The 15,906-nt window shown below is 42.2% G+C and overlaps 1 protein-coding gene across 2 annotated transcripts in view; it reads right to left on the bottom strand.

Moving 5' to 3' along the window:
• Positions 1-12,286: 12,286 nt before the first annotated feature.
• LOC123071160 (ADP-ribosylation factor 2) overlaps positions 12,287-15,906 on the bottom strand; it is a 6,307-nt gene continuing 2,687 nt past the window's right edge. The window contains exons 3-7 of one of the 2 annotated variants that reach the window (XM_044494667.1): positions 14,631-14,701; positions 14,317-14,436; positions 13,931-14,049; positions 13,400-13,481; positions 12,287-12,584 (exon numbers count right to left, since the gene is read on the bottom strand). In XM_044494667.1, coding sequence (XP_044350602.1) covers positions 12,579-12,584; positions 13,400-13,481; positions 13,931-14,049; positions 14,317-14,436; positions 14,631-14,701 — 398 coding nt within the window. In that variant the 3' untranslated portion in view covers positions 12,287-12,578. Of the gene's footprint in view, positions 12,585-13,390; positions 13,482-13,930; positions 14,050-14,316; positions 14,437-14,630; positions 14,702-15,906 lie in introns of those variants that run through there. The other variant, XM_044494666.1, reaches the window with a different exon arrangement.

Genomic DNA, 15,906 nt, shown 5'->3' with positions numbered 1-15,906 from the left:
GCTGTGGGGTCGGCTCCCCCGGCTTATAAAGGCCTGCCGGGCCTAGAGTCCTAGGCGGACACGGCCCAATAGGTCGGTTAGTTTTTTTTAAATCATTGTGCATAGAAAAACAAATAAAGGAAATACTAAACGGACTCCAAAAATCCCGAAATAAAATTTTCCCGACTTCTAAAATCAAGCCGGACAAGATGAACATTTATTTGGGGCCTAAATGCACTTTTGAAAAATGCGCATTTTTCCTAAATTCAAATAAAATAGCAATAAACTCCAAAATAAAATCATATTTGATTTTATTATCAAATCCGCAATATTTCTTTATTTTGGGAAAGTCATTTTATTCGCTCTCTCATATTTTATAATATAAATAATTGAAGATAAAATAATAAAAATCAAATTATCCTATTTTCAAAATTTGAGAAAACTCAAATATGAAAATAACGAAATCCCCAACTCTCTCCGTGGGTCCTTGAGTTGCGTAAAATTTCTAGGATCAAGCCAAAATGCAATAAAATATGATATGCAATGATGATCTAATGAATAACATTCCAAATTGAAAATTTGGGATGTTACACACGGCCACTTGTGAAAGTGAAATCTGATAGAGATAATATGATAAGATAAATATATTTTTGGTATTTTATAATATAGATGCACAAAATAAAGATGCAAATAAAAGTAGATTGAAATCTTATATGATAAAAGATAGACCCGAGGGCCATAGGTTTCACTAGAGGCTTCTCTCAAGATAGCATAAGTATTATGGTGGGTGAACAAATTACTTTCGAGCAATTGATAGAAAAGCGAATAATTATGAGATTATCTAGGCATGATCATGTATATAGGCATCACGTCCGTGACAAGTAGACCGACTCCTGCCTGCATCTACTACTATTACTCCACAGATTGACCGCTATCCAGCATGCATCTAGAGTATTAAGTTCATAAGAACAGAGTAACGCATTAAGAAAAATGACATGATGTAGAGAGATAAACTCAAGCAATATGATATAAACCCCATCTTTTTATCCTCGATGGCAACAATACAATACGTGCCTTGCAACCCTTTCTGTCACTGGGTAAGGACACCGCAAGATTGAACACAAAGCTAAGAACTTCTCCCATGGCAAGAAAGATCAATCTAGTAGGCCAAACCAAACCGATAATTCGAAGAGACTTGCAAAGATAACTCAATCATACATAAAAGAATTCAGAGAAGATTCAAATATTATTCATAGATAAACTTGATCATAAACCCACAATTCATCGGATCTCGACAAACACACCGCAAAAAGAGTTTACATCGAATAGATCTCCACAAGAGAGGGGGAGAACATTGTATTGAGATCCAAAAATAGAGAAGAAGCCATCTAGCTAATAACTATGGACCCGAAGGTCTATGGTAAACTACTCACAACTCATTGGAAGGGCTATGGTGTTGATGTAGAAGCCCTCCGTGGTGGATTCCCCCTCCGGCAGAACGCCGGCGACGGCTCCAAGATGGGATCTCGCGGATACAGAAGGTTACGGTGGCGGAAATATTTCTTCAGTGGCTCCCTAGATGTTTTCGGGGTATGTAGGCTTATATAGGAGGAAGAACTACATCGGTGGCCGCCCGAGGGGCCCACGAGACAGGGGGCGCGCCCTGTAGGGGTGGGCGCGCCCTCCACCCTCGTGGCCGCCTCAGCTGCTTCTTGACTTGCACTCCAAGTCCTCTGGATCACGTTCTATTCAAAAATCACGCTCCCGAAGGTTTCATTCCGTTTGGACTCCGTTTGATATTCCTTTTCTTCGAAATACTGAAATAAGCAAAAAAAACAGCACTACGGGTTGGGCCTCGGTTAGTAGGTTAGTCCCAAAAATGATATAATTGTGTAAAATAAAGCCCATAAACATCCAAAATAGGTAATATAATAGCATGGAACAATAAAAAATTATAGATACGTTGGAGACGTATCAAGTATCCCCAAGCTTAATTCCTGCTCGTCCTCGAGTAGGTAAATGATAAAAACAGAATTTTTGATGTGGAATGCTACCTAGCATAATTTCTCAATGTAATTTCTCTTTATTGTGGCATGAATGTTCAGATCCAAATGATTCAAAATAAAAGTTCATATTGACAAAAGAAATAGTAATACTTCAAGCATACTAATAAAAAGCAAACATGTCTTCCCGAAATAACATGGCTAAAGAAAGTTCATCCCTACAAAATCAATATAGTTAGGCTATGCTTCATTTTCGTCACACAAAGATGTTCCCAACTTCTATACCCCCGATGACAAGCCAAGCAATTGTTTCGTACTCAAATAATCTCAAATTTTTTCAACCTTCACGCAATTCATGAACGTGAGCCATGGATATAGCACTATGGGTGGAATAGAATAATGATTGGGGATTGTGTGGAGAAGACAAGAAAAGAGAAAGTCTCACATTGACGAGGATAATCAACGGGCTATGGAGATGCCCATCAATTGATGTCAACATGAGGAGTAGGGATTGCCATGCAACGGATGCACTAGAGCTATAAATGAAAGCTCAACAAAAGAAAACTAGTGCGTGTGCATCCAACTTGCTTGCTCATGAAGACCTAGGGCATTTGAGGAAGCCCATCGTAGGAATATACAAGCCAAGTTCTATAATGAAAAATTCCCAGTAGTATATGAAAGTGACAACATATGAGACTCACTATATGAAAAACATGGTGCTACTTTGAAGCACAATATATGAGACTTACTACATGAAGAACAAGGTGCTACTTTGAAGCACAAGTGTGGAAAAAGAGATAGTAGCATTGCCCCTTTATTTATTTTCTTTTCTTTTTTTATTTTTTTCTTTGGCCTTTCTTTTTTTCTTTTGGCCTTTTTTCTTTTTTTTGGGCAATGCTCTAATAATGATGATCATCACACTTTTATTGATTACAACACATGAATTACAACTTGAAACTAGAACAAGATATGACTCTATGTGAATGCCTCCGGCGGTGTACCGGGATGGTGCAATGAATCAAGAGTGACATGCATGAAAAATTATGCATGGTGGCTTTGCCACAAATACGATGTCAACTACACGATCATGCAATGGCAATATTCAAAAGTAATTCATGGCATGATGATGATAAACGGAACGGTGGAAAGTTGCATGGCAATATATCTCGGAATGGCTATGGAAATGCCATAAATAGGTAGGTATGGTGGCTGTTTTGAGGAAGATATAAGGAGGTTTATGTGTGATAGAGCGTATCATATCACGGGTTTTGGATGCACCGGCGAAGTTTGCACCAACTCTCAAGGTGAGAAAGGGCAATGCACGGTACCGAAGAGGCTAACAATGGTGGAAAGGTAAAAGTGCATAAAATCCATGGACTCAACATTAGTCAAAAGAACTCATATACTTATTGCAAAAATCTACAAGTCATCAAAAACCAAGCACTACGCGCATGCTCCTAGGGGGATAGATTGGTAGGAAAAGTCCATCGCTCGTCCCCGACCGCCACTCATAAGGATGCACAAGCCAGGTACACTTCATGTTTCAAATTTGTTACACAACTTTAACCATACGTGCATGTTACGGGACTTGCTAACTTCAACACAAGCATTCTTTAAATTCATAATCACCCAACTAGCATGACTTTAATATCACTACCTCCATATCTCAAAATAATTATCAAGTATCAAGTTGATCATAGCATCCAATTCACTTCCTATGATAGTTTTTACTATACCCAACTTGGATGCTCATCATTCTAGGATCAATTTATAACCATAGCAAATACCATGCTGTTCTAAAAGACTCTCAAAATAATATAAGTGAAGCATGAGAGATCAATAATTTCTTCAAAATTAATCCACCGCCGTGCTCTAAAAGATATAAGTGAAGCACTAGAGCAAAAACTATGAAGCTCAAAAGATATAAGTGAAGCACATAGAGTATTCTAACAAATTTCAGTCAAGTAGGTTTCTCCCAAAAGGTGTGTTACAGCAAGAATGATTGTGGTAAACTAAAAATCAAAAACTAATATAATACACGACGCTCCAAGCAAAACACATAGCATGTGGCGAATAAAAATATAGCTCCAAGTAAAGTTACCAATGAACAAAGACGAAAAAGGGGATGCCTTCCGGGGGCATCCCCAAGCTTAGGCTTTTGGCTATTCTTGAATATCTTGGAGTGCCTTGGGCATCCGCAAGCTTAGGCTTTTGCCACTCCTTATTCTGTAGTTTATGAAAGCTTTACCCAAAACTTGAAAACTTCATAACAGAAAACTCAACAGGAAATCTCATAAGCTTCGTTAGTGAAAGAAAATAAAACTACCACAAAAGGTACTGTAATAAACTCATTCTTTATTTATATTGATGTCAAACCTAATGTATTCCAACTTCTCTATGGTTTATAAACTATTTTACTAGCCATAGATGCATCAAAATAAGCAAACAACACACGAAAAACAGAATCTATCAAAAACAGAACAGTCTGTAGAAATCTGTAGCTAACGCAAATTTATCGAACCACAAAAATCCTACAAAAATAGGAGGTCCTAAACAATTTGTTTATTGAACAGAAGAAAAAAGAATCAATGCAAAAGCTCGTTTCTGTGATTTATTGAATTTTTTCTCGTGAGTGCAAAGTTTCTGTTTTTCAGCAGAATCAAATCAACTCATATCATAGGTTATCCTATAGGTTCTATTTGGCACAAACACTAATTAAAACAAGAAAACACATCTAAATAGAAAGTAGATGTAAAATTTATTACTAAACAGGAACAAAAACAAAAAACATAAAGAAAATTGGGTTGCCTCCCAACTAGCGCTATCGTTTAACGCCCCTAACTAGGCATAAAAGCGAAGATAGATCTAAGTAGTGACATCTTTGGCACTTGATTCATAGGTAGTTCGCATGATAGATTCATAAGGTAATTTGACTTTCTTTCTTGAAAAGTGCTCCATGCCTTTCTTTAATGGAAATTGGAATCTAATATTCCCTTCCTTCATATCAATAATCGCGCCAATCGTTCTAAGGAAAGCTCTAACAAGAATAATAGGGCAAGAAAGATTGCAATCTATATCAAGAACGATAAAATCAACGGGCACCAATTTTCTATTTGCAACAATAAAGACATCATTGATCCTTCCTATTGGCTTTTTATTGGTGGAATCCGCAAGGTGCAAATTTAAAGATCAATCATCAAGATCATGAAAACCTAGAATATCACATAAAGTTTTCGTAATCGTGGAAACACTAGCACCCAAATCACACAAAGCAAAACACTCATAATCTTTAATTTTAATCTTTATAGTAGGTTCCCACTCATCATTAAGTTTTCTAGGTATAGAAACTTCCAAATTAAGTTTTTCATCAAGGCATCAACAATATGTTTGGTAAACATTTTTTTTACTATAAGCATGAGAAGAATTAACAACGTATTGCAACAAGGAAATACAAATTTCTAAAGAACAATTATCATAATCAAATTCCTTGAAATCCAAGATAGTGGGTTCAATACTATTTAAAGTCATGACCTCTCCAATCCCACTTTTACCAAATTTAGCATCAAGATCTAAAAACTCCAAATTCTTGGGACGCCTTCTAATTAAAGTTGACTCATCTCCAGTCCCATTATTATCAAGATTAATATTGCAAAATAAAGATCTAATAGGGGACACATCAATAACTTTAAGATCTTCATCAATATTTTCATGGAAACTAGAAGAACACGCTTTTACAAAGCAATCTTTCTTAGCACGCAATCTAGCGGTTCTTTCTTTGTACTCGTCAATGGAACTTATCATAGCTTTGAGAGACTCATTGATATAATGTTTAGGAGAAGAAGATCTAAGTTTAAGAGAATCAACATCAAGCGAAAGTCTATCAACGTTCCTAGCCAAATCATCAACTTTGAGCAATTTTTCTTCAAGCAAAGCATTAAAATTCTTTTGAGAGATCATAAATTCTTTCACACTATTTTCAAAATCAGGGGGTATCTTATTAAAATTACCATAAGAATTATTGTAGGAATTTTCATAATTATTAGAGGAATTGCTAGGAAATGGTCTAGAATTAAAGTTTCCTCTATAGGCATTGTTTCCAAAATTATTCCTACTAACAAAATTTACATCCATAGATTCATTATTATTCTCAATCAAGGTAGATAAAGGCATATCATTGGGATCAATAGAAGCACTCTTAGTAGCAAACCGGGAGATGAGTTTGTGATGGGTACTTGGTATGTCTTGACTTGAGCGAAGACCTCCCCGGCAATGGTGCCAGAAATCCTTCTTGCTACGTCTTGAACTTGCGTTGGTTTTCTTGAAGAGGAAAGGGTGATGCAACACAGTAGCGTAAGTATTTCTCTCAGTTTTTAAGAACCAAGGTATCAATTCAGTAGAAGGCTCCTCACAAGTCCCACGAACCTACACAAACAAACAAAGAATTCACAACCAACGCGATAAAAGGTTGTCAATCCCTTCACGACCACTTGCGAAAGTGAGACCTGATAGAGATAATATGATAAGATAAATATATTTTTGGTATTTCATAATATAGATGCAAATAAAAGTAGATTGAAAGCTTATATGATAAAAGATAGACCCGGGGGCCATAGGTTTCACTAGAGGCTTATCTCAAGATAGCATAAGTATTACGGTGGGTGAACAAATTACTATCGAGCAATTGATAGAAAAGCGAATAATTATGAGATTATCTAGGCATGATCATGTATATAGGCATCACATCCGTCACAAGTAGACCGACTCATGCCTGCATCTACTACTATTACTCCACACATCGACCGCTATCCAGCATGCATCTAAAGTAATAAGTTCATAAGAACAGAGTAACGCATTAAGAAAGATGACATGATGTAGAGGGATAAACTCAAGCAACATGATATAAACCCCATCTTTTTATCCTCGATGCCAATAATACAATACGTGCCTTGCAACCCTTTCTGTCACTGGGTAAGGACACCGCAAGATTGAACCCAAAGCAAAGCACTTCTCCCATGGCAAGAAAGATCAATCTAGTAGGTCAAACCAAACCGATAATTCGAAGAGACTTGCAAAGATAACTCAATCATACATAAAAGAATTCAAAGAAGATTCAAATATTATTCATAGATAAACTTGATCATAAACCCACAATTCATCGGATCTCGACAAACACACCACAAAAAGAGTATACATCGAATAGATCTCCACAAGAGAGGGGGGAACATTGTATTGAGATCCAAAAGAGAGAAGAAGCCATCTAGCTAATAATTATGGATCCGAAGGTCTGTGGTAAACTACACACAACTCATCGGAAGGGCTATGGTGTTGATGTAGAAGCCCTCCGTGGTGGATTCCCCCTCTGGCAGAACGCCGGCGACGGCTCCAAGATGGGTTCTCGCGGATACAAAAGGTTACGGTAGCGAAAATATTTCTTTGATGGCTCCCTGGATGTTTTCGGGGTATGTAGGCTTATATAGGAGGAAGAAGTACGTCGGTGGCCGCCCGAGGGGCCCACGAGACAGGGGGCGCGCCCTGTAGGGGTGGACGCGCCCTCCACCCTCGTGGCCACCTCGGTTGCTTCTTGACTTGCACTCCAAGTCCTCTGGATCACGTTCGTTCCAAAAATCACGCTCCCGAAGGTTTCATTCCGTTTAGACTCCGTTTGATATTCCTTTTCTTTGAAATACTGAAATAGGCAAAAAAACAGCAATACGGGCTGGGCCTCCGATTAGTAGGTTAGTCCCAAAAATGATATAATTGTGTAAAATAAAGCCCATAAACATCCAAAATAGGTAATATAATAGCATGGAACAATCAAAAATACGTTGGAGTTTTGTCGGCTGCTCATCACTGTAGCCCTGCCTCTGGTGACGAAGGCTTGGTCAGGGGGAGCGTGGCTACAGTACCGCCGCCTGGTGGGCGTTCACTGTAGCCACACCCCGTCTTATCTGGTTAATGTCGCACAAACTTCTAGGGAAGGGGAAGGCCGACTGCTGGGAGTCGGCTTCCCCCCACGCCAACTGGTCTTGGCTGGCCGTCTTCGGGCATCTCGCAGACAGGTAGGGCCCGCCGCCTGCGGGCCGTACCGACAGCCCGTCGTGGAAGTATGGCTTCCTCTGCCATGGATGATGTCACAGGTAACGTGGCGACAGTGCTACGCCGGGCTAGGGATGGCCGCCCGGTACGTCGCACTATGGCCACGCCCGTTCCGGGATTTAGGGGTGGCAGGCTGTACTGTGGCCACACCCCGTCTCATCGCCGTTATGTGGGTGCAAACTTTGAGGGTGTAAGGGTGGGCCGCCTGCTAAGAGTCGGTCGCTCTGGTGGCCGCCTGCTAGGAGTCGGCCCACTCTAGGGCCGCTCTTTGGGCCTTGCCGCCTTCCTGCAGCCGGCCGCTTGGATCAGCCGGCCATAAGGAGGCGGGCTTTTGATTTTGATGCTTGAGGGGCACAGTTGGCCCCGATGTCTTGAAATGTTAAGGGGAGCGGATAGGGCTACCCGTGGCCATTTACTCCGACATAGTGCGCTACATATCACCACCCCCAAATGTGGAGGCTATGACCCACTACTGAAGCACACTCTAAAAATTATGTAGGCAGAAGGCAATATATATGGCGATTCTGTTAGAGCCATTTTTGAACCACTAACTTCGTATGATGGAATGATACCTCCGTCCGAAAATACTTGTCATTAAAATGGATAAAAGGGGATGTATCTAGATGTATTTTAGTTCTAGATACATCTCTTTTTATCTATTTTGATGACAAATTTTTTGGATGGAGGAAGTATATGCTAGAATTGCTTTTATACTTGACAAATAAAACATTTTCTATACAATCACATTGTTAGAGGGCAGTGGTACAGTTCAAATTAGGTTTGACATTTTGATGTCACATTAACATGAATTATTCTTTCAAAGAATGGTGGCATTTTCGTTGACAGTTCAGCGATGACTTTGTCATTCACAAAGCTCTGCAACTTCGACCCGGTCTTAAGTAAGTGTTGTGCGTGCATGTTGTCGTATGAGTGTTGTATAATCGATGTTATAGTAGAATACTCCTATTTACGTACCGTAGTAAATCACGGACTGGCTACTATAAATATTCCCTAGTGTTATGGAAGTGACACTAAGGCCTCATTTGGTTGCGAGGGATCCTCCCGGGATCCCCGTCGTTTCCCTGGGTGGGAATAACACGAGTAGATTTGGCCCTGGTTTTTCTGAACTCCCATTTGTTGCCAAGGAAGAATCTCCCCGTCCTGCTCGCGACGCGCCACACTCTCCCCCGCCCCCCCTCCCCTTCTCTGTCCAAAGACGAGCTCCAGATCTGCTATGGGCGTGTTTGGTTGCCGTGCGCTACAGTACCCGCATTGCATACACTTCTCCACCCAACCTGGCTATGCAAATGCAGCCTCAAATGCACCATTTGCATGTTGTTTGGTTGCCTGCATGGCCTCTTGCCTGCGTGGGTAGAACCACACTGCCTGGTGTTTGGTTGCCTGCATGCTAGCGGACAAACCCAAGGCATGGTGTTTGGTTGTATGCAACGCCTGGTGTGTGGTAACCTCTTTGGCTAGTTGGTGAGGTTACCACCACACTTCGGCAGCACAGATCATAAGCACAACACAATATAAACAGAGTATAAACTAGCATAATTCAAATATAAGCAGTACCACACTTCATAACAGTTCAACGCATAAATCATAAACATGTTCAAAGCAGACTCGGTAGTACGCCCGAAAGAGGTGGCCTGGCCCTACCCCTTGCCGGCGAAGGCTTCGTCGTGCTTCCCGCACTTGTTGACGATCTCAATGCCATCGTCGTCGAAGATGATGACCTTGAGGGTGTCGGGAGTGAGGAGCTTGAACGTGACCATGTAGCCGATCTTGATCTGATGAACAACTGCATAGGTGGCCTAACCCTAATCCACGGTCATCCTGCCGTTCATCAGCTTGACCATCACCTTCCAGGAGCAGCCGGTGTTGTTCCTGAGCTTGAACTCCGTCGGCACCGCGACGAAGTGCTTGGTGAAGTCCAGGGGCATGGGGATGCACTCAAGCTTCGGTGCAAGGGCCATCCTCCTGATGGTAGTGGCCGTAGTTGCGGCGCTTTGTTGCTGGGGGGGCTCCTCCATGCCCTCATCATCGCCACCCTTAGGCGTCTTCGGGTCTTCCTCGGCGGTGGGCGGCAGCTCAACCTCGTCGGGCATTGGGTGAAGGGGCTACTTGGGCTACTTGCCCTTGTTGTCAACGGCCGGGAGGACCTCCATGCCCATCTCATTGCTCTCCTCGATCTGCACACAATTCATGGAGTCACGCACTACACAGAGTTCATTGCTAATTGAAGAGCTTGTAGTTAAAACGGCATAACTGTCACTCTTCTCCTCCTCTCTATCCCCCTATATTTACTCACCCTGCCCACCACTACTTACCCACCCCCTCTCTTTTGTCACTGTCAACCTTCCTCCTTCCCATCGCCATGAGCTCTAGCTCCAGCTTCAACGCCAACCCCTTCCCTTGGGGTATTGGCTGGAGGGCCTTCTTCCTCGGTGGTCGGCTGGTGACCGCACCAAGTTTGAGAACACCATGGAGGTGTGCTCGAACTTCGGCTCCATGCCGGACATGCACAACGAATCTAATGCAGTGCTCATGAAGCCCACTAAAGAAGAGTTGAAGACGCTGATTTCTGACCCAGCAAAGGGCGCGATGGCAGTTGACATCATTCGCTGGGCCATGAATCAGGTCGTCTTCGACAACGCTAAACAGAGGAAGAAGTGGTGCAAGTACAAGATCTACTGGGCTCCTAATGACCGGCGTGCCGCAGTGTACTGGGAGACGGCTATCGCGCCGCCGGCGGTCATCGGCGAGGAGCCTATGGAGGAGGAAGAAGTGGTGCACATGCCAGCTAGGGCGTCGGAGCCAGGCCGTCCTACCTGGCAGATCGACCTCGACTCCACCGAGGACGACGAGGACGACCCGCCGGCCCGCATGGCGATGAAGAAGATGAAGGCCAGCGGCTCGACCAGCCGCTCCGCACGCCGGTGACGGCCGCCGCCGTCAGCCGGTGTTCGTTGCGTACCCCCTATCCCCTTATTCCCCAATCCCCCAATCCCGCAATCCATCTTCTGCATTCCAATCTTGCATGTATGAACTCGTATGAACTGCTATGAATTACCCCTATGCTTATCTACCTCTATTCCCCATTCCCGTCCGCCGTGGATAGAATCTATCGTCGTGGATCGAATCAAGCATGCATGTTGAAGAGAGAGAAGTGCTTATCGCCATTGATGGAGTTCGATGGTCTTATTCCTCTGCTCCGATCCGCCGCCACCGGTGATGAAGTCCGATGGTCTTCTTCCTCTGCTCCGATCCACCGCCGCCGGTGAGAGTTAGGAGAGTGAGGAAGAGTGGGGAGAGGGAGCGGTGAGGGGCGGTGAGGCTAATAACTACCGGCGCTTCGGAAAGCAACGCGGCTTCTCGAGCATGGTCGCGCGCGTGCAACCGCGCCCTCCCACATGCACCGCTTGGGCCTGGTGCTTTAAGAATCATGCAATGCAGGCTCAATAGTGTATGCGGGCTACCAAACAAGCCGAATCCTTCCCACGCGGGCCTGGTTGGACCTTGTGCGGGCAACCAAACACGCTCTATGTGATTTCGGAAATGAAAGGGCTAAGTGAATTTCCCACGGAGTTTCTATTTTGCAGAGAGCATATTTCACCCCGGGCGCCTTTTGCCTGGAAATATCTGCCCTCACATCCAAAAAAGGCTAAGGCTGGCCATAGTGGGGGTAATATAAGTAGTATCATGCATTTGGGACTCGCAAACATGCTTATGTGGCAGGCAATTAAAAAAGAAAGAGATGGTTATAGTAACATAGATAGATACCGTAACATAATAAATGTGATACCACTATGTGTCATGCATGACAATAAATGAAACTATCTATGATATTAATCTATGATACTATGCATTATAGGGGTAGTAATATAGATTAGTAACATATGCATGTTACTAGTCTAAGTTAAGTTACTCCCCGCTATGACCAGCCTAACAAATACAAGTGCAGAAAGAAATATAAGTAAATAACTCCATGCCCACCGTATGCGGCAATAATGGCGTATGCACCCATCACCGAGTGCGTGAGTGGATCTCCACAAATATTGGTGGCGTGCAAACGATACCGACAGCCAGACCGAAAGAGCAGAACCAGCACCGACTGGATCGTATACAGAACTACTGAAAACATCGCTCACATAAGTATGTTCGCAACATGTACCATCCACATCACTCAACTGAACCAACCAACATTGGCAACCATAATCCAATCTTACTAAAACTCAAAAAGATAGGGGTTCAGACACACATTGTCGACACATTAAACCTTGTAAAACCACCGAACAGCAGCTGATAATATCCATACAAAAAAAGACAACCTGACCTGATACTAGCTCACTTAAAGAAGGGAGCTTCTGCCTGTCACATACGCACACATACTATCTCTTGTGCAGTGTATATATATCACAATATGTAAAATGGTAGCAGTGAGTTGTTGAGACATCCAGCACGTTTGTTTCTTGATGAAGCACTTGTCGAGACGCTTCAAGCCTGCACAAACAAATGAAGAGGATGTGCCGTCAGTCATGGGGGATCAAAGCATAAGCGCAAGTGTTGGTGTGCTATGCTATGCTACTTGTTTAAGTACTGTGGCACAGAACAGAGAGGAGTGCTTGTGTGAGACTGTTCAACTTTCATTGTGTGCCTAATCTAAGCACAGATGCTTATTAAGTAAGGTATAGCATAGAACATAGGAGTGATTGTGTCAGACTGTTCAACTTCATTGTGCCATTGTGTGACTAATCTAAGCACAGATGCTCCAAACTGCGTTTAGTAGCTATAATAAATAGCAGCAGAAGTGTGACAGCTGCTAAGGGAAATATCATTTAAGCAAGTGCAGCAGTCTTTAGAAGCATAACACAGAGAAGATATTCAATGAAAAACAATCAGTTGAGGCTAAGGCTGGTCATAGTGGAGAGTAACTTAGACTAGTAACATGCATATGTTACTAGTCTATGTTACTACCTTCATAGTGGGTAGTATCATATACTCCCTCCGTCCGGAAATACTTGTCATCAAAATGGATAAAAGAGGATGCATCTAGACGTATTTTAGTTCTAGATACGTCTCCTTTTATCCATTTTGATGACAAGTATTTTCGGACGAAGGGAGTATGTGGTAACATAGATGTCTTCATTTATTACTTTGTAGACTCATTTTGCATTGGAAAGCGCTATGTGATGGTAACATATTATGTTACTCTATTTGCCTCTCTCCTCATTAACTACTTGCCACCTCATCATTTTTGCTTATGTGGCATCTAAGTTACTACCTATGTTACTCCCACTATGACCAGCCTAATATACCTTGTTGGCAATGTTGTTGGAGAGCCAGTCAAGTCCCTCGTACAACCCTTCGCCAGACGTCGCACAAGTGCTCTGAATGTACCTGCACCACAGGAAATAATTTATTTTAGCACCAGCACTGCACCTTACGGATCCAAAAGGGCAAACAGTGACACCAACAATTATTTTAGACAGGATAAGTAGTGTAGCACCAAAATGGACTTAAACTCAGCCCAAGACACATTCATGATCCCCAGGTACACCATATGAACTATATCGTTCAAACATGTGGCTTTATCTATAAAGCGGGGCGATGGTCTATTTTCGGAGTTACACCCTATGTGGTTTAACAGAAATAAGTACTTATGTTCTACCAGATTTGTTCTGGGGATACACTACTGTACTTTCAAATAACTCTTATTACAAATTAAAGTTCTCAATTACAAATATCTGCAGCACATAGAATCTGAGAAACAGCATAACACCAGGGAAATTTTGACCGCGCTATTAGAAGGTAAATAGCTTCTGAACTATGTGCGTGGAGTTCCTTACCAGTGCCGCTGGCGCAGGGAGTGCAGACCAAGCTTGTCGGTGATTTCAGCAGCATTCATGGCATTAGGAAGATCTTGTTTGTTTGCAAATACAAGCAACACAGCATCACGCAGCTCATCCTATATCACAGAAAGATAATACATTAATTATGAATTTCAATATTGAATGGAAAGAGGAGCTAAAATTTCAATTAGTGAATTCTCAATAAAGCAGACTAAGCATATATAAGAAAACGAATATTGACTTGACAGTTCAGCTATCTTCATGTATTTATTGCTTATTACTGAACAAAAATTCACATTACCATATATGGAAAGTCAGACAGAATATTTGCAAATTGGGAAACTTCAGAACAACTACAACAACACTAGTCACTAGTGCAGTACCTCATTCAGCATCCTGTGGAGCTCATCCCTAGCCTCAACAACACGTTCCCTATCATTGCTGTCGACAACAAAAATGAGGCCCTGCGTATTCTGGAAGTAGTGCCTCCACAGGGGCCTGATCTGTTTCAATCAGAAAACAATAAAATAGTAAGTCAAAGGCACCAGGCTAAATTTTGTGACAACATAAGCTTAACAACATCAGTGTAAAAACAGATCTGATTTTCTTCCACCCAAGGGAAAGGAACAGATTCACAAAGGGATGACATGACTTATTAGTCTGACACAATTAGCAAATCATGACTAGACTTCCTTACCTTGTCTTGGCCCCCCACATCCCAAACAGTGAAGCTGATGTTCTTGTATTCAACAGTTTCGACGTTAAATCCTGCAAATTTCCAAATTAGCCAGATTTTATAAATGAAAGTGAGACCTAGCTAGTAGTAACGGGCTATCCCTATTTTATTTACTATTAAGTTCTGATCAACGTGAGATCGAATGATAACACCTGATTTTGCTACAGTGCCTTTAAATTCACCATCCTAACAGTATATATCTACAGTACATTGCAGATTTACGGTAGCAGTGATCTCTTGATATGACTTAAGTTTGCTTTTCTGAAACGACAAAGCTAAATACCTGCTGACTGGTCATTAGCGACAGGCATGCACGATCCGCATCGACCTCCCGCACTGGATAGATCGCTAGCTTTTTTTTTCGAGGAAGAAAAATAATGCGCCGGATGGGAATCGAACCCAGGACGCACAGGCTAAATTTGCAACCTTCGACCAACAAGCTACAGCATCTTAGTTGTATGAATTGGAAAACATAAGAACTTAACATTTTATACCTCATAGCATCAAAATAAAAGTTGTGCTAATTCCAGAATTTTTTTGCTGGGAGCTAGAGTCAAACTCCAGAATCAAGAATTGTGACGAGGGACATGATTTTTTTTTGAAGAATTTTTGCGTGGTGTAGTACTTGCGCCAATTCCTAAAGCTCGACTGAAAGTTAGTGATAGATCCGTACGACCTGATCGTTGCTCGTTGTGGATCGCACGACCCCAAGCACCCCGTCCGGATAGCCCGCACAACCCACATATATCCCGATGCTGGCCCGTTCCCTCTTCCTTTTTTCCCCAATGATGGCCCGTTCCCACTACTTTTTTTCCTCACATCATCACATCCCATCGGCCCATGTTCCTAAAATAAGAGGACCATTTACCGATCGCATCCTTGCCCGCGTTTCAAAAAAAATTGATAGCTTTCTATGCTGGATAAGAATCGAACCCTGTTCCTCAAGTAGTAATTTCTACGACACAAACCACTAGCCCGGCTTCGGATTTGCTGTTTTTGAAACAAGTTTACATGATACTTGTTCTTGGTTAATACGAATTTGAACATTAAAAAATAGTGGTCCGGTCGATGATTTCCCCACTAACGTGATTCTTTTGACCTCATTTTTTTGTTGAAACATCCCGCAATAATGTTGTGTGAATAACGTGGTCACTAACGCACCGCGAACCTGATAACTTACATACAAACACCCCGATAACTCACACATCACAGACCCGATAATTTATGTACCCTGGTC

This window comes from Triticum aestivum, chromosome 3B (genome assembly GCF_018294505.1).
Source record: "Triticum aestivum cultivar Chinese Spring chromosome 3B, IWGSC CS RefSeq v2.1, whole genome shotgun sequence".
Classification (NCBI taxonomy): domain Eukaryota; kingdom Viridiplantae; phylum Streptophyta; class Magnoliopsida; order Poales; family Poaceae; genus Triticum; species Triticum aestivum.
Note: the sequence above shows the minus strand (reverse complement) of the source record. Positions and strands in the feature narration are given on the sequence as shown.